This window comes from Pocillopora damicornis, chromosome 7 (genome assembly GCF_964200805.1).
Source record: "Pocillopora damicornis chromosome 7, jaPocDami1.2, whole genome shotgun sequence".
Lineage (NCBI taxonomy): Eukaryota > Metazoa > Cnidaria > Anthozoa > Scleractinia > Pocilloporidae > Pocillopora > Pocillopora damicornis.
In genome coordinates, this window is record NC_142676.1 from 24,715,598 (window position 1) to 24,739,978 (window position 24,381).

The following is a 24,381-nucleotide window of genomic DNA, read 5'->3' on the forward strand; positions in this document are numbered from 1 at the left end:
TCGATCATAAGTAACAGACCGTGAAGTGTCACAAATTTTTACATTTCAGCTTTGCCTTATCCAGTCAATAAGCAAGATATCATGTATGACTGCTGCCCTTTCTCTCTCTTTCTGTCTTGCATTTAGAATCTTTCTGGGTGGTACACATGGCTATAAATGACACTCTGCTAGGGAATTTTTTGGTAAAAATTTTCAATAAAACAGTGGAACCACTCAAGGAGTCATGTTCATTAAATTTTGTGAAATATACCCAATGTGCTCAGCTTGTCATAAAGATGTGGTGTTATTGATTACAGGCTTTGTGTAACAAATCAATTCCGGGTTGGGTGAACAGATTAGCATCTGTTGGTTCATATTTGCCGTTTCTCCTTAAATGTCTTCCAAAAGAGTGGATACGTCCTGAACCTTATTCTCCAGTTGGAAGCCCTGGCTATGAATCACGCCCTTTTGATGGTAACAATTTATTTTATTACACAACTCATTTTTCTTTCTTTTCCTTTTCTTAAAAGCTCATTTCACAATCTGCAAAATAATGGTTGTTCAATATGTATTGACATCAAAATGTGTCATGCTATAAATAATACTTCCCTCACGTGTAGTTGTATCTACACCCTTCCTTCCAGATCAAATTTGTAATTCTCCTTACTGTCAACTACACAATTCTTATAATGTTAGTTCTGAGAATTTAGTGTTGGATTAACCAATTATCTCCAAATTTATATTTTTCTTTATTCTCATTGCTTATCTGATTATTGTAAGGAGAAATTAGAACTGTCTTGGTCACGTATGGGAGTTTAAGGGTTAAGCTTTCAAACATTATGCAGTAACAAAAAAGGAACAATAATTTGTTGCAATTGGTAGGTGGCATACTTTTTTTTAAATTCAGCATCATTCCAGTGTTGAATAATGATATTATTTGATTTAGACAAGAAATTTATCAGTGAAACCCTATAAAACCAAGATGCGTAGTTTAGGATGGTTAAAAAGCTTAGAATACTGATTTGTCACACGCCATTTACTGTCAGAGTTACATATTATAATAAACAATTTTTTTTCCCCTAGATTTATCAACATTTGATGAAGATGGTCAACGCAAGTCCAAGCATAGCTGACTAGTGGCACCACAAACATCCTGAAGGATTTTCTTACAAATACACCAGGAATTAAACTAGTTAGCTATTATTGTTCCTTATGACAGGAACCAGCAAAGGCTATGAGGGAAAGTAGTTCCAAACAAAACAAAGGAAAAATAGGCATGTCACACTCACATGTAACTGAATTAAAATAAAGTTAACAGTATTTCTTTCAAGACATTCATGTATTCAAACCTGAATTTCAAAACTGGTGACAATATTTGCTAGAACAGGAATGGTGATAATGTGGCTGAAACAAACCATTTCAGAAAAACACAATATAAATAGGAATTTCATTTTCTACAAATTTCTTTTGTTAGATGATGACTTCCTCTAGAAAGGTATTTTTCAGGATATTTTCCACATTTTTTTTTCTATTTTACTCATTTGTAATGAGGTTTTTCTTTTTTCTTCTTGTTATTTTCCCTTTTCCAAAGGAAAAATGTCAGTTATTTCTTTGATCTTTGGAGAATTACTCTTAACAACAACATAAAACTTGGGTCAAATCATACTGTAAGTACAGTAATAATAGTTGGTAAAGCTTGATGGCCTCGTTGTGAGTAGTCCTGAGGATGACTATTGTCTGTTGTAGTAATTGAATTTCTAAATAATGTTGTAGTAATTGAATTTCTAGAAAATGTTGTAGTAATTGAATTTCTAGATAATCTAAGTGGAAGTCATTATCATAGTCTATGTTTTTCATATTACAATGAAGTCCACGTCAATATCGACTTATTGTACCTTTTGACAATAATAATTAGTCCTTTTTGTGACTTATCTTCTTTTATTTGAATGATTTTGTGTCTGAGTAAATTTCTCACAAAATCTTTGTTTTGTTTCTTTTTTTTTGTCATCATGATACATAATGTGGCCATTTATGTGAAGTAAATTTTAAAATGATAAAGTCACATAGGGGACGGAGACAGCTCCTAGATGTACAATGATTATTTATTTCTGCTTTTTTAAAAATTGTCCATGCTTCATGGTTGGTTATTTAAGGGTGATGAATTCTAAATTCATAATAAATAATCAACAGGAAGAAACAAATAAATCCACATGAAAATAATAGAGATATTCTGGTAGTGTCTGCTTTTCTATTAAGTTTCTCTTTCACTGACCCCAAAGATTCAATAGCCATCAACACTGCCAACCTTGAACCTTTCGATGTGGAATCCTGTGCACTGATCATTAAGCCTTGAACCTTTTGATGTGGAATCCTGTGCACTGATCATTATGCCTTGAACCTTTTGATGTAGAATCCTATATACTAATCATCAGGCCTTGAACCTTTTGATGTAGGATCCTGTGCACTGATAATTAGACCACCATGCCTCCCATGGGTAACTCATGGGTCAAGTTTTCATGTTCAGTATACAGCTGATAGATTTAAAAAGGTGAGACACTTACATGTCTTCACTGTCAAAGTACTGTTCTTCTTCATCTCTTCCTCGTATGGTCAGATCATCATACTCATCATTTACGTCAACTGAACTATAGTCAAACTCTTCCTCTTCACCTCTCATGAATTTGTCTTGCATTGCACTAAGAAATTCTTCATGGAGCATAAGTTTTTCTTCCTTAGTAGGGCATCCCTTGATTGGACTCCCAGGTTCCACTGTAAGAATTAAAGGTGTTTACAGAAATGACTAGAGACTGACGATCATCATAACACAGCTGATTGTCTACTAGAAATTATAATATGGCCCAGGTTGTTCAAATCTGGGTTAAGATAACCCATCGTTAGCAAAAGAAAATTCAGTTGAAATCTTTTTGCTCGCAATTTGATCATTGGATGTTCTAAAAAGAATAGGGAAAGTTTTCTCTAAAAGACTTTGGAAAAAAGAAATATAGAAACCTGCATTAAAATTTAATCCTGTGCTAGCACTAATCAGCCTTTGAACAACTGGGCCCTGATGAAGACTTTTGCTCAAGTTGTCAAAACATTAGTCACAATTGGACAATCATTTTTTCAGCATAACTCTCACCCAGAGAGCTACACAACATAGTTAAATAAAATTTTTGTTGGTGTGCTGTGAGAATTTCATGCTATATCCAAACAATTTCCTCAACCTAACCCTTTATTCCTAAGAACTAAACATCAATTCTCTATGTTGTTTCCCATACACTTCCTATGATCTAATATCTAGGATTTTGGCGTGGTATCAAAGGACATCTCCTAACTGAAGTGAACCCTGTATGCAGGTGAATGGAACATTCCATTTCTTTTAACCACCCCCCTCCCCCCTCCACACACACCTGAAGAAGGCCAGATTCTGATACCCAAAATTTTTGTTGTCATCACTTTTATTATTAATTTTTTAATCTGAAGGGTTCAAAATTATGTTGGTTTACTTGAAAAAATATTTAAACAGGCCCTATGCCACACCTCTTCAATGTAGGGTGTATATTACAATGGAGAAGGTGACTAAATTAAATAATCACCTTTATCGATTGAGTTGTCACTCTCCATATCTGATTCTTCCTCTTCTTCTTCTAGACAAGCCTCTTGATCTCTCTGATAATTGAGATACCAATCGTTCATTTCCTTCTCTTGTCTATTCATGATCACTTGTGACAGGCACAGATCGTCTCCAATTTCAGCTCTGTCCCGGTCAAGTTTTTCCTCTGCAGTAAGATACTGACCTATATACTGTTCGTAAAGAAGAGGAGACCTTTTTCTCATCTGCTCTTCGCTGAAGAAATCCGTGTCTTTCATTAATCGCTGTAAACATTCATATCGTCTGTTACGTATCCCTGTTTTCTTCTTCTTACCATCAAGGATATTTTTTACTTCTTTAAGACGAAAATCTATCTCATATTCTCCCCTTAAATGTTCGAAATTTCCTAGGTCTTTTTCGGAAAGATATCTTCCAAATCGCATAAGAAAAGAAGCTGGTTTTTTATCGTAAAGCTCGTGTAAAATAGCAATTTTCTCATCCACAGCTAATTCTGGTTCGCCTCTCTGCTGACTTTTTACAACAGCATCAGTGCTTGCAATGCGAGAAAGCATGTGTTTCACGTTTTGCTCGTGTGTATCTGTGATGTTTTCTTCTTGAGCACATGTCGCCATATTGTTTTGACTCCAGGCCTCGCTCGTTCATAGAATCCCGCCGTGTTTGACAGGTTAGACAGGAAGTCAACCGAAACGAAACCGAAACGCGGGAAATTTTCATTGATCAATAAATAATATCGTTTTCTGTCACATGATACACACGGGATCGTGGCGTAACCGGTATAAACACAAATTGAAACTGGAATTCCATGGAATTTGGCTCGGAATTCTTGTCCTTCAAGGTCATCAAACGGACCGAAGAGAATTCAGAATAGGTCAGGGAAGAATCAAAGGGCGGGTATTCAGCCAAACGATCGGACTTTAGGTCCGATTTAAGCTTAGTAAAAGTTTCACATGCGAATTAGGCTCACCACGTATAAATAAACGATCGTACATTCATCTTCAACATGTCAACTTATACTTTATTATATTCATCGAAACAATATGACTTCCTTTGGACAAAAATTTTAACGATATGTACAAAATTTACAACATAATTCAAAAATTCAAATAGTTTGCATCGAATTTTATATTTTAAATTTAGAACTATCATAAGGAATCGAAGAAAAAAATCAATATTCAGCCTTTGGTGGGCACCACCTACGTACAACGTTTCTCTCCTGAAAGAGTTCGTATTCAAAATAACTACGCTCTCTAGCTACATGACAATGTTCTAAAATCTACATAAAATCATCGACTTTTTCAACGGACACCAAAAATATATTTTAACATTTAAATAAAAAAAAAACAATCACTCCAGAAAGAGCGCGTCCATATTCAATAATTCCTTTAGTAACGACATGTTTACAACATTTACACTTCTTCGATCATTTCAAAAAACGAACAACTTTGAAAATTTATACATAGACTATGTTAACTTCTTAACTAAACCAAATATACGATTTAAGAGTTCTAGTAATATCAAAGTCTTTTGCCAGCGAAGGCGATCAACATCGGACGGTCTATCGATTCGTCAAATGCTTCTGTCCTTTCACATTTGTAAAATCGAAACGTAAACAATGGAGCGCTTTCACAGCTGAGGTAGTTCGTCACGAACTTTATCTTCCCGCAAAGCGAAAAGCTTGGAGCCACATCCTGTCTTTCTCACTCAGTGTTGAGAACGTAGATGTACCAGAAAAGTTCGAAGCTCCTGAGATGGTCCTCGTTCGTTTCTTCCCTTTGGCTGGCCTTTGCCATGTGCTTGGCTCTTCAACGGACATACTGTCGATAGAGTCGATCGATTCTCGACTAGATGTTTGATAATCTGTGCAAGAACAACTCCTTCCATTCCTCTGGCATCTCATTTTCTTTTTCCGGATCACAATTGGAAAACAGCCTCCGATAAGGAAGAGAAAAGCGACCAGAATTTTACCAAGAAGAGACATCTCTTACGTCTAGAATTAATGCGGGGACGACTGAATTGCTAATGAATTCGTCTGCCTATTTGAATGGTAACTATACCGACCTTTGTACCATAACAATAAGAATGCGACGCCATGACGTCATAACAAAATTACTTCTATGTAGGGTACAGTAAGTATCATTCTGACAAAAAGAAAATTGACGAGTCGCACGATTAAAATACCAAAAATGAACATTGCCTTATTCGTGAATACCTTAATAACAAGTTGTTTTTGATGTATGGAATCTTTGATTTTTTTTTATAATGGCAATTTTCCTGCCTTGAAATAAAACCCTCGCTACACCTCCCCCGATATGAAAATTTTTTTTACGCTAAATTTAACACTTTCCTTCGCGGGAACTCCGTGACAGTCTTGTGACAAGAGGTACACATGTCGTGCTATTATTCCCGGCCTGTCATGTGCGTGGATTACTCGCTTACACAGCAAAAACAAAATTTACAGGAGGTTACCTGAAAATGTCGAGCGAAGGGCATGAACTTGCGATTTTTTGAGCAACAGTTTGATTAATGGGTGAAAATGTGCTCAGGTTCAGCTCTTTTTTTTTCTTTTTTTTTTTTTTCCAGTTTAATTCGCATTCTTTCCATTCCAAGACTGCATCCTATTTGCCTCTGATCTATAGAGTTACAATGCCTCGGCGGCTGCTGAAGGAATACCCTAAAAATATCTATTATGGTTGTTTTGATACCAGCGTTCTCCCAGGGTATTCCCGTGACTCGCAGAGTTCTGTCATAGAGTAGGCGATAAATTTAAAATTCGGGTGATGTAAAAATCAAGTGAAATTACACTTGCATTATTTGGGATGTTGTTTACCGACACGTCCTGGCGTGTAAGCCAAGCTTAGATTTCACTTCCTCGTATTTTCCTGTTTTTAGCTCCGATCACTTGATTGAAAAATATGATGTACATTAAAGTGTTGATTTCACATGTATTTATTTCGATCTCTCGTTCGACCTCTTATTCCAACGATTCTAACATTTTTCCCATCGAAATCAATACAATAATATGCCGAATGCTTGTCTACGAGACAAGACTGAAACGTATACGTTACAGAAGGCACAAAGCCAGTATTATTTGAGAGATGAAGTTCCACAAGACGACGATTGAATAAAAAATTGAATTGGAGAAATGGGCTAAACTTGCTCTAATCAACTTCATCTTTACTCTCTTCTGTTTGATTATACATGTTTCTTTTTATCACAAATATGCTCTGCATTAGCTTGCGTGCATGTTAATGTAGAATGAAACGGGAAGAGGATTGAATTACGACTGGGTTTTGAGACGCACTAAAGACAGGGTTAAGGAAGGTCATGGAGTGAAAATATTTTTCGAAGGGTTGTGTTGCAGAACAGAAATGTGCAACCGAAACTAATACTCTCTTATTTCCCGTGAATCCGAACAGCATACTACAATACTCACCTTCCATTTATTGTCACGCGTCACGCAAGTAGTTCTCTATCACAAGAGGACACATCACTTAGCGACACCGAACAACTGCCGCGCAAGAGACCAGCTACCAGTAAGCTACATACTTTAATTATGTTTTAAACAAATATTTTGGCACTTTTTCCTTGACGCTGATATCTGTGCGGAAACAAGCCAAAAAAGCAAGAGCTAAGAGTAACTCACACTATCCCCAACTCTGTAAAAAAAATTGAAAAAGTTGTTTTAAAATGGAACATCAAGAGAAATTGAAGATTTGCTTCACTACCGCGTTCTAGTCATGCGCATCAAGGATGCACGATACAACCATGAGGAGGCTAACAGGAAAGTGTGGCGGCGAGCACGCGCAGTGAATAGCCATTCATATGTCATCAAAGGCACACTCAGCGGGCAAAAGTACACCCGTACCCTATCTACCATAAAGTTGAACTAACAATAGCCTTCCCGTAAGATATTAGTAGTAGGAAAAATTTACCAGAGACAAAGCGGACTTTCAAGAGTAAAAAGATTGCAAAAGCTTTTAGATGGCTACAGACGATCGTCAAATATCCACGGGTCCAAGTGCCAATTCGAGCAGACTGGAAAATGAAGAACCTAACGTTCTACCCGCTCTGAGAGGCACAGAAAGTAATAATAATCTTAGGAGAGGGAGTCTGCCATTTGGCATCTTTAGCCTGAATCAAGTTGACACAACAAACACTGCACCTCGAAACTTTAGTGTCAATGGCACCCGGGCCCGGGACACGCCCATCACCTTGGGCCTCTGCAGGGAAAATAAATCAGCTTTCGAAGATTTACCTGTCTTTCTAGGGAAGATTGGTCAAAATAAGGAAAATAGGTGAGCAAAGTTATGCAAATGAAAGTCGATATCATCTGTAACGGAAAAGTTGTAAACAAAATAGCTCAGAGACGAGTCGACGGGAACAGAATGATTGTATAGGCTTCAACGACGAGGAAACTGCTGATAACATTTCATAGACATAGCTTCACTCAGAACAACTATTATAGGCTAAACTCCATTGAGTTTAATTACCCCTTTAGAAAAAACGGATAAACTAACTTGACTGATTTGATTTCATGGATTTCATGGATTTGACTCCCCACCTTCATCTTCTACCGAAGATGAAGGTGGAGAGGAAATAATTCCTATATTTCATGTTGGTTTAACATTCTATTCTAACTCTTGAGCATAAATTACTCTATAACCTTTCCTTTCGAGTTCAATATTCTCTCCTTCCATAACTTTTTTCCATAGTGAGGGAGAATCTTCACGACGCCCGAACGATGCGAATCTCAGTATTACCGAGTACGCACGCGAAAAAATAAAAAATGGAGTTGATTCGTCGTCGACCAGGGACAGAAATGTATGGTAAATTTTCAATGCTTGTAGAAATAAGACGTATAATAATTACTGGACGAGGTTTGATGGTACAAAGAAAGGAGTGCTCTGTCTCAGTTGAAGGGGTTATGACAGAAATCAAATGCTTTCGCTCTTAATTAAATAATCTCTTCTGTTAAAATCTCAAATGGACACACGGTAACTCGGTTGTCCTCAGCTGTATACATAATTGAGTTCTCTTATTCTGTACCAGTTCGGTCCAAATAGCTATTCACGAAAAACCTTTCAGATACTTTTGACGGGAACACTCTTCCAGACAAGGACCCCTGCTGCGTCCAGAGTAGAGCCTGAAAATTCGTTGTCCTCTAATTTAACCAGGTTTGTAAAATCGACAAGTTAGGAATTAAAAGGTCTTCTCTTTTGTGCCTTTTCTCATGAAATTGTTTTGCTCACGATATTTTTTGCTGTTTGTGGTGGTAATTTTAAAATATTTGACGCTTTCTCCTACAAACGGTCAAAGTAGAAAGAGAGAGACTGGTTCTAAGGTGTTCGTAGCTAAGCTACTGAAGATTCGACTGTGAATGTCTTTATCCTACATGATTTGATGGCTTGTAAGTTGTTATCGGCCTTTCGGAAACTGTAATTTTGAATAAAGTGGCAATTCGTAAAACAGGCAAAAAGCGGAGAGCGCTAAGAATCAGAAACTCATCGATCCCTTGAGACAGCTAGTAACAGAACCAAGTTCAACAAAGAGACTGAGCAAAAAAGAAGATAAAAGGAAAGAGGGAAGCCAGAACGAGAGCAACGAAACACTGGACACAATACTAAAGCAAACAGCCCATAGACAAACTGAAAAAGAAGTAGCTGACAACTCAAAAGAGCCGGAGGACAATGAGGACAACGCTTCTGAAAGCAGGGTAGGAACTATTGGGCTTTCTTTGATAACAAAGATTATGACCTCTAATGGTCGTAACTAAATAGTGATAATTTCCCTACCGTGAAAATAATGATCAATGAAAAATTAGCAAACGCCAAACGTGTGGTTTCGCTTTCTGACGTCTTCTGTGATCTTTACGTCTGATTACCGAAAAATCACAAGGAAGATGTAGAAAATCTCTTTCGTTTCTAAATTATTTCAAGTAAGATCTTCTCCTCTTCCTCTTCCTCTTCCTCTTCCCCCTTCGTATTCTTTTTGTGTTCACGCGCGGTAAAGAACCAATCGCAATGAGTATATAAAATTTCAAGTTACAATTTTTCTCTTCCTCTCCCCCCTTTGTATTCTTTTTGTATTCACGCGCGGCAAAGAACCAATCGCAATGAGTGTATAAAATTTCAAGTTACAATTTTTCTCTTCCCCTCCCCCTTCTGTATTCTTTTTGTGTTCACGCGCGGCAAAGAACTAATCGCAATGAGTGTATAAAATTTCAAGTTACAATTTTTCTCTTCCTCTCCCCCCTTTGTATTCTTTTTGTATTCACGCGCGGCAAAGAACTAATCGCAATGAGTGTATAAAATTTCAAGTTACAATTTTTCTCTTCCTCTCCCCCCTCTGTATTCTTTTTGTGTTCACGCGCGGCTAAGAACCATCCGCAATGAGTCTATAAAATTTCAAGTTACAATTTTTCTTTTCCTCTCCCCCCTCTGTATTCTTTTTGTGTTCACGCGCGGCTAAGAACCATCCGCAATGAGTCTATAAAATTTCAAGTTACAATTTTTCTTTTCCTCTCTCCACTTTGTATTCTTTTTGTATTCACGCGCGGCTAAGAGCCAATCGCAATGCTTGTATTAAATTTCAAGTTACAATTTTTCTTTTCCTCTCTCCACTTTGTATTCTTTTTGTATTCACGCGCGGCTAAGAGCCAATCGCAATGCTTGTATTAAATTTCAAGTGACAATTTTTCTCCTCAACTCCCCGCTTTGTATTCTTTTTGTATTCACGCGCGGCAGTAATGGGCTCCTGCGCGCGGCTAAGAACCAATCGCTATGCGTGTATTAAATTTCAACTGGCAATTTTTCTCCTCCTCTCCCCGCTTTGTATTCTTTTTGTATTCACGCGTGGCTAAGAGCCAATCGCAATGCGTATATAATTTAGCCTAATATATAAACCACGCTGGTAAATAAAAGCTCGATGAACTTCGTTTGGAAGAAAAGAAGTACAATTTGTTAACTTAGCTGTATATGTCGCAAAATAATCGCACAGACTTCGTCGTAAAAGTCCACTTTTTAATCTTGTTGGCTTTTTATTCTGCTGAATTGGGACACGGAAGTTTCAAGACAAACTAAAAGGAAATCACTTTTTAAACTTTTTGAAGAAATTAATTTCTTAGAGAACAATTTTTTGTTACCGCTATTCCCCTCCCTTCCTCGAAAGTTTATGTTTCCGCTTAAATCAGTTTGGGAAGACTAAGAAAGGTCTGTACTTGGAGGCAGATTCACAGTTTTGTGCTGTAAAAACCAGAGCCTTAGTCTCGGTTTTCTTTTCCACTTCCAGGAACGTTTTGATATAGTGGAATCCCTTTTGGAGTTTCCATTCTTACCTCTTCAAACCGACAGTCGCCGTAAATCATCCCCAGAGTCTTTGGAACCATCTTCTGCCCCCGCCCATCAAACTGGTGCCTCTCGCCAGAGACATTTCTCTCTTGGAGGCGTACCACAATCCCCGTCTACTTCAGGACAGTCCGAAGCCCTTTCAGCTCCGAGAAGTTCCAACGAGGCAACGAGGAGACGAAGCTCACAATCGAGGAGGAGCTCCATAGCCGCATCGTTGGCAGGGCCTGGTGAGACTAAGAAAGGTGCGTTGGGATTAGGTACGCTGGCAGCTTCTCTAGTGAAATGGAAAATAAATAGTGCGAGAAAAGTGATAAGGACGCAAGAGACCATTGCTAAGGTAAACTTTTACTTCGAGGTTACCAGGAGTTCTCTCAACCTGGTTAAATAACCTAAAAAGTAAAGTATTTCTCTGATCAGAAGTTAACAAAACTATGCCAAAAGCTTCCTTATTCCCTTTTAAAATATACAACAGAGCCCTTGTAGTCTTTAAAAAATATCATTCAGCAGTCCACTTGTGGTATAAGGCCTCCTTGCCATAAGTTTAAGGTAAAAATGTAATGTCCTAAATGTTTCTTTTTTCAGGCAAGATAAAGTTCTTGAATTGTTTTTACTATTTCAGGATGCCAAGCACCAAGAATTTATGGATAGAGCAGCTGACCGAATCAAAACTGAGGTAGGTGCTGGAGATTACTGATCAAATGGAAGCAATTAAAGGAAAAAATTGTATCATTCCCTGTGATTAAATGTATAAGAAATGATTTTTGTATTGTAGCAAATGCCGGACTGAAATATTATTATTTTAGCTTCCAAGGTCTTTATTGATCAGTATCCAGGAAGAGGCTTATCCTATTGTACTGAGAACAGCTCAAGGTACTGGAAATTTTACCAGATATTACTAAAACATATTATCAAAAAAACATGCAGAATTCAAGTTCTATGCCAGCATATTGTGCCCTTTATCTGTAAAATGAGAGGTTTGGCATCTAGTCCCGACCACATACCCCTAAGGATGGCTGGAATTCAATTCCAGAGTACAATCTTGCCTGTCACATAGCTAAAAGAAAGGATTTAGAAATTTTGCATGATTTGAGTGTACATAACACTTACAAGTAACAACCTTTTTCACATACTTTTACATTTCAAGTTACTTTCTTAATGCATAGGTTAATATTGTAAAATGAATTTGTTATTTTACAAGCTTATAGATCTCAGCTGGGAGCAAAACATAAGCTGACAGTTCAAGCTTCAGAACGACTGGCCAACCTAATGCGAGACCTTACCAATCCTTACTAATACAACTGTCAACAGTATCAATTTATCTCTTCTTTTAATAGAAAACTGTATGAAGAATTTTACTTAATAAACCTTTATGTGTTTGATTGAAAAACTGTCCTGGTGTCCAAAATCTGCTTTAAACATCTGCTACTAAGTAGTTTTTGTTATTCAGGATTTTTTTTCTTTTTACATTAGGCTTATATAGCATGGAGATACTTAACTCTCTCAAGATATACTAAAATCTGCTATCTCCAAATAAAATATTTTTTCTTATTGCTATAAACAATTTCTCCTTTTGAATCACTAGTAAAAATATTAAATTCAAAAGTGACATTCATATGCCGTCTATATTTAGGATTTCGCCTCAAGGTGGCAGAACCTTCAATAAAATTACCAACATGAACAGTCACTGGCTCTTCTAGTAGAAAAAGATTTTGTTTCCAGTGAGTTTGTTCTTGATCAGGTGCTGTTGACAGTATCACACATTCTGATGTATCTGTGATGGGTATCCCTCCAAAAGTTACACTGAACCATGAACACAGCCCATGTAATGTACCTTCCTTACTAATCACAAACTCAAAATTTTCCGACATCAGTTCAAGATTTTCCTTCACAAACGTGGACATGTCAATATCCAAAAGAACTGCTCCTTGAGACAAGCAGTCCCTTGGGTCAAGCTCATGGTTATGCAAAGGTCTGTTAAGAACTTCTGTCTTAGCTCTGTTAAGAAAAGGAGAAAAATCAAAACCATATTGATTGTTCCATGCAGTAACTTTCTCTTTATAAGCTTCTTCTGCACAACAAGGTACAACAAATAACTTTGCATTTGAAGGCCATATCACACCATCAGGCTTTAACCATCTGTCTCGTGCATACAGCACTGTGTCGATCATAAACTCGAAAACAAGGAAAGTACCCATCCACTCAGAGATAATAATGTCAACTTTCTCTGGTAACTCAATTTCTTCAATCTTTCCTGTGATAACGGTAATTATCTTGTGTAAATCGTTTCTTTCAACGAGTTCTTTGGTCAGTTCCCCGATATCTACACTTCCATCCACAGCGTAAACTTTACTTGCCTTTCCATCTTTAGCACAAAACAAGCTCAGAATCCCTGAACCACATCCAACATCTAAGACAGTTTTTCCAATGAAAACATCTCGATGCTTTTGGATGGCGTTTCGATAAGCAAGAGTTCTTGGATGATCGCTTAACATCTCAAGGTGGATTTTCACTTTGCCGTATGCGCCAAAGTACTCTTCATCCTGCCAATCGTGATTCTGTGTGTGCCGAGATAGGTACTCAGAAACAGGTACCACATAGGACACCGGAACATATCCACATATTTCATCTAGTTCGGCCCACCACCAAACACTGGAACTCTCGCTTAAAATAGTCATTTCGTCACCTTCGTTGAAGTTCAATTGAGTGTTATCTTCTGCGACGAAATCAGCCATTGCAACAACTAATTTTGGAGACTGTTTTTCTCTCTTATCCACATCGTTGTTAGCAGCCATGTTGGCCGGGAAGAATGGTGATGAAGCGAACCAATCAACAAATCCCAGCGGTCATCATTACGGCTAACCAGTTCGGAGAGCTTTTCCTCTAATTTTATTTTTCCAGATATGAAACTACTCTTGCCTTGCGGGCTTCAAAGCGAAATCTAAGGGCTCATTGACAGGTCTCAATGTAAAATTATGTGGCGAGAAATTGGCGAGCGCAAAAGTTTTAGCGAGAGGAAGGCGCCCTTGCCATGATCATTGCGTGACCTTATTCCCAGACCACTCTCGGCTTGCTAGCCCCTCTGAGGATTCTTCCCTATCACAGTTCAAAGGGTATCCATCTAAAGAAAATATGAAAAACAGCTTCCTATCATTAACGCCAACTACTGTGCGCTCTTAGTCATTGTGACCTCCCAAAAGATTAATGCTAAAATGACAATACCTGACTAAGATATTATTTTGGATGTTTCAAACTCTTCTTTATATAGTCCTATATTTTCTTGGGGGTGTTGTTTTTCTGTTCAACTTACTTAAAATGTATTGTGATACGTTATATGTACCGCCCCTTGGCAAAGCTAAGTAGCATGAATGTCACGTTTCTCTAATCTATCTGCTGTGACTTTTGAGGAGAACTTTTCACGGATACATCCCTGGCGGAAATTTTGTAGCTATTTGACTACGTGTTACAGCATAAACTGAAAAGCCTGTGCTGTATGTATATTTAAATCCTGTCAATGTTAAAAGCGGAATATCATATTTCGCGTTGATAATGCACCGATAACGTACGGCCTGGATAACATAAGTGTCAGTTTAAACTTAGATCATGCGGTAATGCTGTCAACAGAAAAACTTTGTCACATCACATGTGGGCGCATGGCCAAATTCACGCGTAAGTCAAGTTGTAGCTCATTGTTGACTGGCTAGTACAAAGTATGATTGCCTGTACAAGGGTTTTATGTCGATTGCGCAGCATGTTTTATTGAGTAAAAACAATCTGAGTAATTATGAGAGCACCGGGAATTGTAGCTTTCTTGTTTCTCAGTGGATGTCTACAATTTTTGTTTCCAAGAAGACGACAGCGAACACAAAGAGGAAAGAGAGATTGTGCCATAGATGGAAGGAAAATAAGGAAAGTTCCCACCAACGAAACGTTTAGCAAATCACATGAATCGTCCGTTAGCCGTAAAGGAACGAAAAAACCATCCCGAGTTTCCCACTTCTGTGGACCGCAAAATCTGAACAGAGAAGATCAGCTGTGGTTACAAGCATACCGCTTTGGAGCGAGATAAACAAGGAACATTTTCAGCTTGCTACACGTCAAATACACAAGGGTACTGATGAACTCAATGGAATTTTTTATTTTTTATTTTTTTATTTTGAAATCTGAAAGAAGGGATGCCGCCTTTGTTCCCAGTAATGTTTGACAGGATGTTTTAACAACCACAACAGGAAACCCGGAAGTCAACAATAATTAGCTTCAGCCAAAACGACGACATGCATTGAGAGACACTCGTGCTATTGTGAAACTTAATTTTTTGCTTAAACGCAATTTTACAATGATTTCTGCGGTGAACGAATATTGCAATATTTAAAATGATAGTTGCAGAGATTTCATGTTTATACCCGCTAACCGGTCTATTCGGACAAGATTAATTTGCCTTGCAATAATTCAGTCAGTAATGAGGTCATTGATAATTATATCAATATTTAAAAGGGTAACGAGCAATTTTGGTTCTTGAAGAAATGAGCCACTTGGATGCTTTTTTCTATTAACATGTCATGCTTCAGTAATGTTTATTGATTCAATTTTTATTTGCTACCCTTGCTATATGTTTTACCCGCCCGGAGCTAAACTGTAATCTTATTGTTTACAAAAGATAAAAGTTGAAGTGGCCTTTGATGAGGGCAAATCTTTAAAGAACAACAAATAATGTTATCAGAAATGCACATACGATAAAAGAGACACATTAAGTTTTAAATGACAACTGTATAGTACGAATGTAAAATTGTATGACAAACTTTGACCGACAATGTATTCTTCAGCGAGCTGATGGATTGCCAGGTTTCAGATTGTAAAGCAAAATTATTGATATAAACGGGAATAAAGTTTTGTGGAGCTATGTAAAAACCTGTTTTAAGACTATTGAGGAGAAACAGTTAGTGAAGCTTGGTGTACCAAGTCGAGGTCAAAACCAGGACAGGAGCAACACAAGCACAAGGACCTGCTCAGTCGCATGCTAAACAAGCAGCCATGGTGAGAATTTGAAGCCTACGTAACACGTTGTATGGAAAAGAAAATAACCTATTCTCTTCATAAAGCGAAGCAAGCGCTTGTCACGAGAGGTGCGTTAGTTTTATGATTCTAACGATTCCTCGAGTAAATTAATGCCGCAACGCTTTATGCTTTCAGCGAGTGAATGGGTTAACAACCTTCGCCCTTCTCCGCGAGACTTGAATCTGGGACACTTAAGCATAGCTCAATGACAAATTTTTCATTGCTTGAATGGCACTCCTCGTAGCCTCATAAATTTTAATAGCGTTCGCCCAAAACATTGAAAAAAAATTCCAATCCTTCAGCTGCAATATAGGTTTCCCCTGGTAAACAACATTTACAGTAAAGCATGAAAATAGTAGTGCTGATAATTTGCAAGAATAATAATCTTAATACTAGTAATAACAAAATGAATCTATTGGCTCAATTGGCCACCAGATTAAACCATGCTCTACAGAATGCAAAGGTGGCTTGAGGTCGGCTGTTTTTGAATTTTCTTCTACGAACGCATACTTCCCAGCATCCCGTCAATCTGAATAACCGCTGACTGTCAGCTGTGTCTGGGTCTTCTTCTCCAAGTAGCCTCCGTCTAATGTAAAGCGCGTAAATGAACATGCACTCTACTGGTGGAAATGAAAATGGTTGATTTTGAGCTTGGTGGCTAAAACGAAAAACGACGCATTTGTCTCTAACAGACGCACTTGGAGACTTTCAAACAAAATCATGTTGTCGAGGACCATCCCTTCAGTTTTTGTCTATGTTTACTCAGCTTCTTTTGAGTTTTCTTGTTTTATTTTGGGAAAGTGAACCTCCTAGACACATGGGGCGGGAAAGCCACAATAAAACAAAATCTACACCTCTCAACAACTCGATACCTAAACCAACACCTTTATTTTTTAATTATTTTCTTACAAGCAAGTCCATCGATACTTTGATTGAGTTTTTTTCCTCAAGAATCCCAACACCACCGATATTACTTGAAGTAAACTAGTGATTAGCCTTTTTCTGACAAAGAATCACAGGGGCATCTTTGGCGTGCCGTGAAACGTCAAGACTGCAATAAACATCATTCCATCTTCCTTTCGCGGAACCTGTTCCCCACATATGACCACATTTCTCTGAGAGCGAATTTGGTTCACGTGTAAACCAAGCATTGTAGCCAGTTAGTAGAGTGTCATCTGCCCAGTAGAACTTATTGTCTGCCTTACGATGGAGACCAAGCCATACACCAAATAGGGTTACTTTTTTCTGCTTGAGGAGGAGCCCGAAGATGAACTGATTCTCTGCGCTCGATGTGATCTTTGCGAGATCTCCGCCGAACCTTTGGCAGTTTCGTCTGGCGTCTTTCCATTCCAAGGTTGGAGTGTCGATGATGAGGAAACAGGAATTTCCATGGCGCACCCAACCGTCTGGACAGGCCGACCCTCTCTGGTCTAAGAAGAGGGAAGCGGTAAATTACTGTTAATAGACAGAAAAGTCACACATCTGTAGATCTTCGATCAGGTGTGCTTGTAGGTGAAGCTAGTAGGGGAGGGAAAAGTCAGGGAACACTCAGGGGCGCTGTGACTTTCGGGCATTCGAAAGTAATTTAGTTGAAAAAGTTTAACTGTCACTGTAAATTTTGATAATTTCTGGTGGTCAATCTGTGTTCCTCAAGCAAGATCCATAGCAGTTGGGTCAATAACCGTAAACAAGTCAGATTTCCCGTGAAGGAAAAAAATTTTTTCAGGGAGGCATTTTTTCGAGAAGGGTCCGATTTAAGAAGTTCACGAATTCAAAGAAAAAGAGACTTCGAGCTTTTTCAGAACGTCAACAGCTTGAAGAAACTCCAGTCTATAACGGTAACGTTTCTCAAACAGCATCAATAAAAATTTCATAAATTGAACAAAGTTTGAAAGTTACTACAATCCGAGTACCTGTGGATCGTTCGGCGATGTAATCCACTTTATCTTTTATGTACTTCATCATTTACCGATCTCCTCTTTCCAATCCACAATTATTGTTCACCACAAAGCTCTGATCTGCTTTATTTTTTTTGACGGGTTGGACGCTTGAATTTTTAAGCTTACCGTCAGAAAAGGTGGTCGTTAACAGAAAACAAAGGAGCCATACGTACTTCGAACGAGCAAACATATTTGTTTGGCGCGCAGCAAAATTCTTAAAAGGTTTGTTTCAAGACCTTGACCCGCTGATAGTGTAGAGCCTTCAAACACTAGCTGGTGCTTCTTGCTACGCGTAGGGAGGTTTTATTACACAACAAACAAATGCTATCTGTGAAACGAGAACTTTTTCAAGCGTGTTGTGTACACATCTTCAAAGCGGAAAGGTCACGGACTCGGAGGCAGTCACTTCCTATGCAAATCTGACAGTGTTGAATAAGAATGTCCTTATTAATCCACGATGCCAATGTTTATCTAATAAGACTTCAATAGCTGCCTTTTGACCTCGTTAAATTCTCCCCCCCTGTTACTGACCTACTAGTTTCTGCCTTTCTCAAAAAGGATTTTGTCCGAGCGACGAAATATCTCCAAAAGTTTAAAAATTATTATACAATTTTTGTACCAAAGACAATAATTTTTCCACAAGGTCAGTCTCTGGGTCATGACAGCGTCTATATTTTTCTACGTGTATTTATAAAGGAGTCGTTCAACCTATTTCCCGATGTCATTAAAAGAAAAAATTGTGTACTTGAAATATAGCACATTTAATTTTGACCGTATGGCATGAGAAAACAAGTGACGGAATGATCGTCATATGTTACAATTAACTGCAATGAGAGTTGAATTGTTCGTGGTGCTGTCAATTCCTGACGCGATCTGATAAACATCATGCGCGGCTTTGATTTTGACATCTCAGAAGTGAAGAAGGCAGAAGGTATGGATGGAAGCCCAAATCTTTAGCTTATCAGTTCCCTAAATTTTATTCTAACCACAATGAATACAAAAGGTTTGTTGGCAGATTTATTTAAAAAAAAAACAAAACAAAACATGTTAACACACAACAGAAACTAATATTAAGTACACCCCCTAATAGATTATGATGAGTGTTCTCCTTCTCCTCTTATCAGTCACCTAAATTTTATTCTAGCCACAATAGATAAAATAGGTTTGTGGCGGATTTATTAAAAAAATGTTAACACACAACAGAAACTAAGATTAAGTATACTCCCTAATTGATTATAATGAGTGCTCTCCTTAAACCTCTTGTTGAGTCAGAGGTGACTGACTACGTCACAGGTGGGGAGGGGGGAAATATTCTATCTCAGCGCCTCGGGGGGGGGGGGGGGGGGGGCTAGATGGGCCATTAGTGACAGAACTGAAATTTACCCACTCGAAGGATTTCGTTTCATATATTTGGTTTAAAAATGCCTGTTTCATTTTACGAAGCAGCAAAGCTTTCAAACGAAGAATTGTAAGCCTTCTTAGCATCCGAAGCACGTTCAGTGTTGGTGGAAAGCTGGGTCTTAGAGGACGCAGCAACAGAACAGCTCATGAAGCATTTCTTCAAACACCTGGACAGTGAAGGAAGTGCCAATGAATCTCTTCACCACGACAGGAAGTGACTGAGAAACAACGGCTTTACTAAAACCTTCCAGTGGGCTCCGTTTATGCTGATGGGAGATAACTTCACATTTGATTTTGAGAAATTGAGGTAATTAAACATCTTTTCAGTGATTATACATAAATACCACTACCTAACTGGCCTTGTTCATGTTACTAAGCAGTGATGTATTTCTTTTTATCAGTGAAATTTTTGGAAGACGTTTGATACTTTATCTAATGGTCTACTATGCAATTAGGAAATGTTGTAATGGTTTGTTAACTAATCTTAATTGACAATGGTTCAGAGTTGCTTCTGTATGCTAGATATTTCATACATATATGACCACTGCGCTTTACAGGTGAAACTGTTCACCACTCATAACAAATGCTCAACATCTTTGTATGTTTTTGTTTCAGGAAAGAAAAGCCAACTACAATGGAAAAGAATGAGGGAGACAAAGAAGAGAGTGATAAAAACTAACTCTTTCATGAAGATTCCTCTCCTCTTCAATTGTCTTGAACAAGAAACTTTTGGTATTTAGCACAGACATTTTTAAGTCTGGTAGCTGTTTTGCATGCAGAGGGTAGCGCTGAAGGGCATTACTTACTTGTTAGTTTATCAAGTATATGAATGAGAGACCACAATGACCATGATTGGATAAATTGAACACAGGAAATCAGATAAGTTTTTTAAGAAGAGTAAATTGAACTATTTTTTGCGGCCACTCTTTGAGATGTCACATGATGCCATCCACTAACATGGACCCCCCTTTAAGGGGTTTGACCACACCTCAGTCCCCCTGGACCTGCAAAGCTGTTATTAGCAAAGATCAAAGAAAACTAACAAAGTCACCAACCTCATGAGCTTATCAGTTATCTCTCCATGCAGACTTCTTAATTTTATTAATGAACTGCATTGCAAAAATTACATAACTCCATCTCAAATATTTACAAATACAATAATAAGTTAAGTTCTAAAGTCTTTTGTATGCAGTGTAAAATATTGATAAAACTTTACTTTAGTGATAAATTTGACAATATAAGATACAATGTAAAATATCAACTCAGCTTTGTTTTTTAAATTGGTTAGTTTTTGTTTTTGCTAGATTCTTTTCCTCTGTACAGACCAAAAAGATGATTTTCTTCCTCGTGAATCTGATGATGTTGTCAGTAAACAGATATTTTAATTTCCTAGTAATGATCGTACTGGAGACACCAAGGCACTGAAATACAAATGGTAAACTTCAATATGATAAGCATACTCAAAGCAACCCTTAGGGCTTAAAGATATTAATATCAATAAAAGAATGGCTGATTTTTCTGTTGTGGGGGAATTAAACATAAGTTACAGAAAGACAGAAGGAAGGTTTTTACTTATTCAAGGTCATAACATTCCAATACTTTCCACAAAAATATTCTTGGACTGAAATTGTTTCAAAACTTTATAAAAATTATCATTTAACCATGGCCTTTCTTAATTTTGTTTTCCTCAGAAATATAATTTTGCATGTATTCCATGACTGTCCATAACTTTCCAGATTTTCCATGATGTAAGGAAACCCAGAACAAACACACTTAAGTAATGAAGACGTCTTTTTTTCTGTTCTGGAGAGACAACTAAGTTTACTACTAGAACATCTTAAGTAAAATTAAGAGAGAGGAAATACAACCAGATTTTCATACTTGAATACTTTTTGAAGTCCTGAAGTGGGCTGCTCACTATCTGTCAAAGGAATGAAATTTTTTTTTACATAGGTTGTTTGCATTGTATCTTTTAAATTAATTATCTAGGAGATAAACTGAATAAAAGCAACCTTGGATCTTATCTCTAAAAATATATGAAAAATTCAACTCTATTTTTAACCACAATGGAAAATTTGGCTTCTTATATTTTCCAAACTTAACATTTATTTAATTTGGAAAATGAGTGATTTTGCTGACAGTTCTGTTAATTGCAAGATGCCCTAAGTTATTTAAATCTTTTTTTCTTTAAAATGTTCAGTTTATGTAACATACCTTCAGTTTGCTTATCATCTTTACTTGCCAAATTTTGAAGTCTGAGAAACTCCTTCAGTTCCTTCTCTTCAACATCATGACGGTTTTTCTGTCCATACTCAGTAACTGAAATTAAAAAGCCTTCAGGTGATGCCTGTGAAATCAATGGATGCCTAGAAATTTTCCACAAAGTTTGTCTAAATGCATTGTGTAATTCACAAGGTAAAATTTACTACTAATGTTTACTCTATAAGCTGCACAAATAGAAAGATAGACTGATCTGGAAGAAAGGAAACAACAAAGAATTCCTGATGAGTCAGATGTATAGTGAAGAACATAGCTTCTTTGCCTTTTCCTTTATGGTTCCATAGCTTTCACCAGTTGTCTAACAGGCAAGAGAAGTCACAGGTCTTTATCTTTTGTCTAAGATTCTAAATACTAAGAACAACCAGAAAATGCAAGATATTAAAAATCCTGAAGCTACATACCAATTCTCTCTTTGCTACCACTTGGCTGTAAAAATAATGAAAACATCTGGCTTGAATACATAGGTAATTGTCATGAACAAGTCCCTGTAAAAAACCTATCACCCAAATAATGGCAAACAAAAAATTTTTTAGTCCCATTCCTCTGAAAGCTTGAACCCTCTACACCTTAACATCAGTATGCATATTCTCCATACTGTTCTCTAAGCATTTCTGTCAAGGCTGTCCAGGAGAATTTGTTCAACAATAACGAGCTTCTTAGAGTAGTGATCATTTTCATTTTTAATGGTACCTTAGTGTTTGATTCAAGGGTAAAATTGTGAGGAGAAATTAGATGCCAGTCACTCTTAGGTATCTAAGGGTTAAGTTATGCATGTACAATGCACTTACTACTGAAGTCTGATTGACATGCTCTTCCTGTTCTTGAGCTCTGTCTAAAAGACAACAATAACAGACACACAAGAATATGATATTTATATAGGACTCTCCAATCTTCATCCTGTTCACTATGATGCACCTCAGCCATGAAATCTTGAACATAAGGTGCACCTCAGTTATCCAACACCATAAAAGAATAATATTAAAAATCCAAAGAGAGTTGCTACATTTAAAACAAAACTTAGCACATTTTTACTCAAGAAATATTTACATTAGTCTTTACTCTTAATATTTTTCAAATATTTATTATGTAAAAAAACTGTCTTTAACATGTCAGCTAGGACTAAAGATTTTCTTATTTATTCTATAATTTATATTTATGGCAACTGCGTTGAGGTCAAATGTGCCCTTAATAAGAACTTATGTATCATTATTAATACCATAAATACATTTACAGAATTGATCATATCCGATTGGTTTAATATACCTGTCTGTACAATTTGTCCATGGTTTTTTTGTTTCTCTTCCACATAAAATGTAAAGGAATACTTATGAGCCTCTAGGAAATGACCATGCTGAGAAAATACCAGTCTTTCTCTTGTTTCCCAGTAGTTTTTATCTAAAAGCTTTGGGTTAAGTTGGTTTTGCAACAAATGTTTCATCGGAAAAGGACATGACAATGACTCTTCACAATTGTCCCCTACTATTATTTCATCTTTGAAAAACAATGGCAAGATTTCTATGTAAGCCCATATTTTCTTTTTGCATACAGTTCTTTAATAAATTCAAATGATTTGAAAACAATAAATTATCTTTAGGGCTTAGGCTTTGTTTTAGAATAGTATCAGATTGGACATAAATCTTTCCATAACATCCATTAATACTACCCACAATATAATATTCCCATCAGCATTTGTAAATTGTCAATTCAATTTAATTGCATTAATTGAGTAGGTGGACATTTTCAGCATCAAATATGATCATGACAAGGGCTTATGTTTGTCATTATTAAATAAAATCCCTGTCTGGAAACTCTGGTAAAAGACAGTGTTATTTTAAGCCTCTTCCTAGGGGCACATCTTAATCCCTTATTGCTATCTTCTTCCTGGGTTCTCTCTCTCAGACTTATGAAATGTTATATGTTTAGTTTTGTAGCAATTAACCCTTTAACTTCCAAGATCTAATGGTCAACTCTCCCCTCCAGCTACAACATATTTCCTTTTAAATTGGTTACAAGAATTTGGTGTTGGATCAAGACAACAACTTCTTCTTGATATGTTTGAGTATTTTAATTACCTGCTTGCTGGGTAATGTATAGATATTTCAGGGAGAAGTCGGATGTTAATCACTTGTGGGTTACTGTGTTAAAAATTAATAATTACTGATTGCTAATGCAGTGTATTTACTGTTGAAAGGATACATGGATAGACGACAAAATTATCTGTTTGCACTGGTATAAGATCATATGTGTTCAATATGGCACAAACAACTCTCTGAGGAGAAGGAGTTAAAATTATGCATAATGATTACTTGAAATCAGACAGTATGTAGTAATGATTCCAAGAGGTTTTTCAAATTTAAACGGACTCTAACATAGGTCCGACCAAAATGAACTCACCTCTAGATCTTGATTGTTTTTATCTTCTAAAAACAACCGTCGAATACTTTCTCTGTTTGGGAATTTAAAAATAGAGACGCTTTGGTAATTTATTAGAGAAAAATAACATCAAGAACAACATGTACATAGCAGCGACATCAAACATGTGAAAACCAATCGCGTAAAATTACCTGTCAGAAGATTGTCTACAAGTCACCTTAATCTTATAGACTATATTTTGGTATACTACGAGTCGAATGTCTGGTTTTTTGTCAAAATTAAAAGGCTGTAACGGCATTTTCTAGTCAGTCACTTGGCTGAGTCACTTAGCCTGGCTTGACTCTCCCGCCATTTCGTGTGAAAGCGCACCTTACACCAGCCTCGATTTGATTAGCCG

The 24,381-nt window shown here is 37.1% G+C and overlaps 6 protein-coding genes and 1 long non-coding RNA gene across 7 annotated transcripts in view; 3 read left to right on the top strand and 4 right to left on the bottom strand.

Moving 5' to 3' along the window:
• The window catches only part of LOC113667191 (deubiquitinase DESI2), a 4,800-nt gene extending 2,594 nt beyond the window's left edge, over positions 1–2,206 (top strand). The window contains exons 6-7 of the mRNA XM_027182985.2: positions 297–453; positions 1,063–2,206. Coding sequence (XP_027038786.2) covers positions 297–453; positions 1,063–1,112 — 207 coding nt within the window. The 3' untranslated portion in view covers positions 1,113–2,206. The remainder of the gene's footprint in view (positions 1–296; positions 454–1,062) is intronic.
• Positions 446–4,266, bottom strand: LOC113667190 (coiled-coil domain-containing protein 97). The gene is made up of 2 exons (XM_027182984.2): positions 3,576–4,266; positions 446–2,748 (listed from the first exon to the last, which is right to left on the bottom strand). Exons 1-2 carry the CDS (start codon positions 4,201–4,203, stop codon positions 2,537–2,539), a joined length of 840 nt encoding a protein of 279 aa, XP_027038785.2. The 5' UTR covers positions 4,204–4,266; the 3' UTR covers positions 446–2,536.
• Positions 4,267–7,397: 3,131 nt separating this feature from the next.
• Positions 7,398–12,325, top strand: LOC149043278 (uncharacterized). The gene is made up of 8 exons (XM_089212500.1): positions 7,398–7,887; positions 8,305–8,413; positions 8,678–8,766; positions 9,062–9,305; positions 10,880–11,275; positions 11,558–11,611; positions 11,742–11,808; positions 12,137–12,325. Exons 1-8 carry the CDS (start codon positions 7,574–7,576, stop codon positions 12,229–12,231), a joined length of 1,368 nt encoding a protein of 455 aa, XP_089068626.1. The 5' UTR covers positions 7,398–7,573; the 3' UTR covers positions 12,232–12,325.
• On the bottom strand, positions 11,647–13,985 carry LOC113667138 (protein arginine N-methyltransferase 2). Its single transcript, XM_027182923.2, has one exon. The coding sequence runs from the start codon at positions 13,728–13,730 to the stop codon at positions 12,459–12,461; it is 1,272 nt and encodes a 423-aa protein (XP_027038724.2). The 5' UTR covers positions 13,731–13,985; the 3' UTR covers positions 11,647–12,458.
• A 2,874-nt stretch (positions 13,986–16,859) lies between these two features.
• On the bottom strand, positions 16,860–18,272 carry LOC149043279 (perlucin-like protein). Its single transcript, XM_089212539.1, has 2 exons — positions 17,904–18,272; positions 16,860–17,420 (listed from the first exon to the last, which is right to left on the bottom strand). The coding sequence occupies exons 1-2, from the start codon at positions 17,953–17,955 to the stop codon at positions 16,975–16,977; spliced, it is 498 nt and encodes a 165-aa protein (XP_089068665.1). The 5' UTR covers positions 17,956–18,272; the 3' UTR covers positions 16,860–16,974.
• A 993-nt stretch (positions 18,273–19,265) lies between these two features.
• On the top strand, positions 19,266–21,364 carry LOC149043280 (uncharacterized). Its single transcript, XR_016188485.1, has 2 exons — positions 19,266–19,638; positions 19,947–21,364. It is a non-coding gene; the product is annotated as an uncharacterized LOC149043280 (long non-coding RNA).
• On the bottom strand, positions 20,408–24,358 carry LOC113667249 (membrane-anchored junction protein). Its single transcript, XM_027183058.2, has 9 exons — positions 24,176–24,358; positions 24,006–24,057; positions 23,808–23,880; positions 22,875–23,006; positions 22,400–22,443; positions 22,013–22,037; positions 21,546–21,650; positions 21,213–21,252; positions 20,408–20,752 (listed from the first exon to the last, which is right to left on the bottom strand). Exons 1-9 carry the CDS (start codon positions 24,280–24,282, stop codon positions 20,713–20,715), a joined length of 618 nt encoding a protein of 205 aa, XP_027038859.2. The 5' UTR covers positions 24,283–24,358; the 3' UTR covers positions 20,408–20,712.
• Positions 24,359–24,381: the final 23 nt, after the last annotated feature.

What these genes read in the sequence shown, in the direction of transcription:
- LOC113667190 (XM_027182984.2), bottom strand. Translation starts at nt 4,203, where the DNA reads ATGGCGACATGTGCTCAAGAAGAAAACATCACAGATACACACGAGCAA. An exon ending in TGACAACTCAATCGATAAAG is followed by an intron (nt 2,749 to 3,575) that starts GTGATTATTTAA and finishes TAATTCTTACAG; the next exon opens with TGGAACCTGGGAGTCCAATC.
- LOC149043278 (XM_089212500.1), top strand. Translation starts at nt 7,574, where the DNA reads ATGGCTACAGACGATCGTCAAATATCCACGGGTCCAAGTGCCAATTCG. An exon ending in TTGTCCTCTAATTTAACCAG is followed by an intron (nt 8,767 to 9,061) that starts GTTTGTAAAATC and finishes TTCGTAAAACAG; the next exon opens with GCAAAAAGCGGAGAGCGCTA. An exon ending in CGCAAGAGACCATTGCTAAG is followed by an intron (nt 11,276 to 11,557) that starts GTAAACTTTTAC and finishes TTACTATTTCAG; the next exon opens with GATGCCAAGCACCAAGAATT.
- LOC113667138 (XM_027182923.2), bottom strand. Translation starts at nt 13,730, where the DNA reads ATGGCTGCTAACAACGATGTGGATAAGAGAGAAAAACAGTCTCCAAAA.
- LOC149043279 (XM_089212539.1), bottom strand. Translation starts at nt 17,955, where the DNA reads ATGATGAAGTACATAAAAGATAAAGTGGATTACATCGCCGAACGATCC. An exon ending in CATCGCCGAACGATCCACAG is followed by an intron (nt 17,421 to 17,903) that starts GTACTCGGATTG and finishes CCCTCTTCTTAG; the next exon opens with ACCAGAGAGGGTCGGCCTGT.
- LOC113667249 (XM_027183058.2), bottom strand. Translation starts at nt 24,282, where the DNA reads ATGCCGTTACAGCCTTTTAATTTTGACAAAAAACCAGACATTCGACTC. An exon ending in TGGTAGCAAAGAGAGAATTG is followed by an intron (nt 21,651 to 22,012) that starts GTATGTAGCTTC and finishes TTTTAATTTCAG; the next exon opens with TTACTGAGTATGGACAGAAA. An exon ending in GGACTTCAAAAAGTATTCAA is followed by an intron (nt 20,753 to 21,212) that starts GTATGAAAATCT and finishes TTTGTATTTCAG; the next exon opens with TGCCTTGGTGTCTCCAGTAC.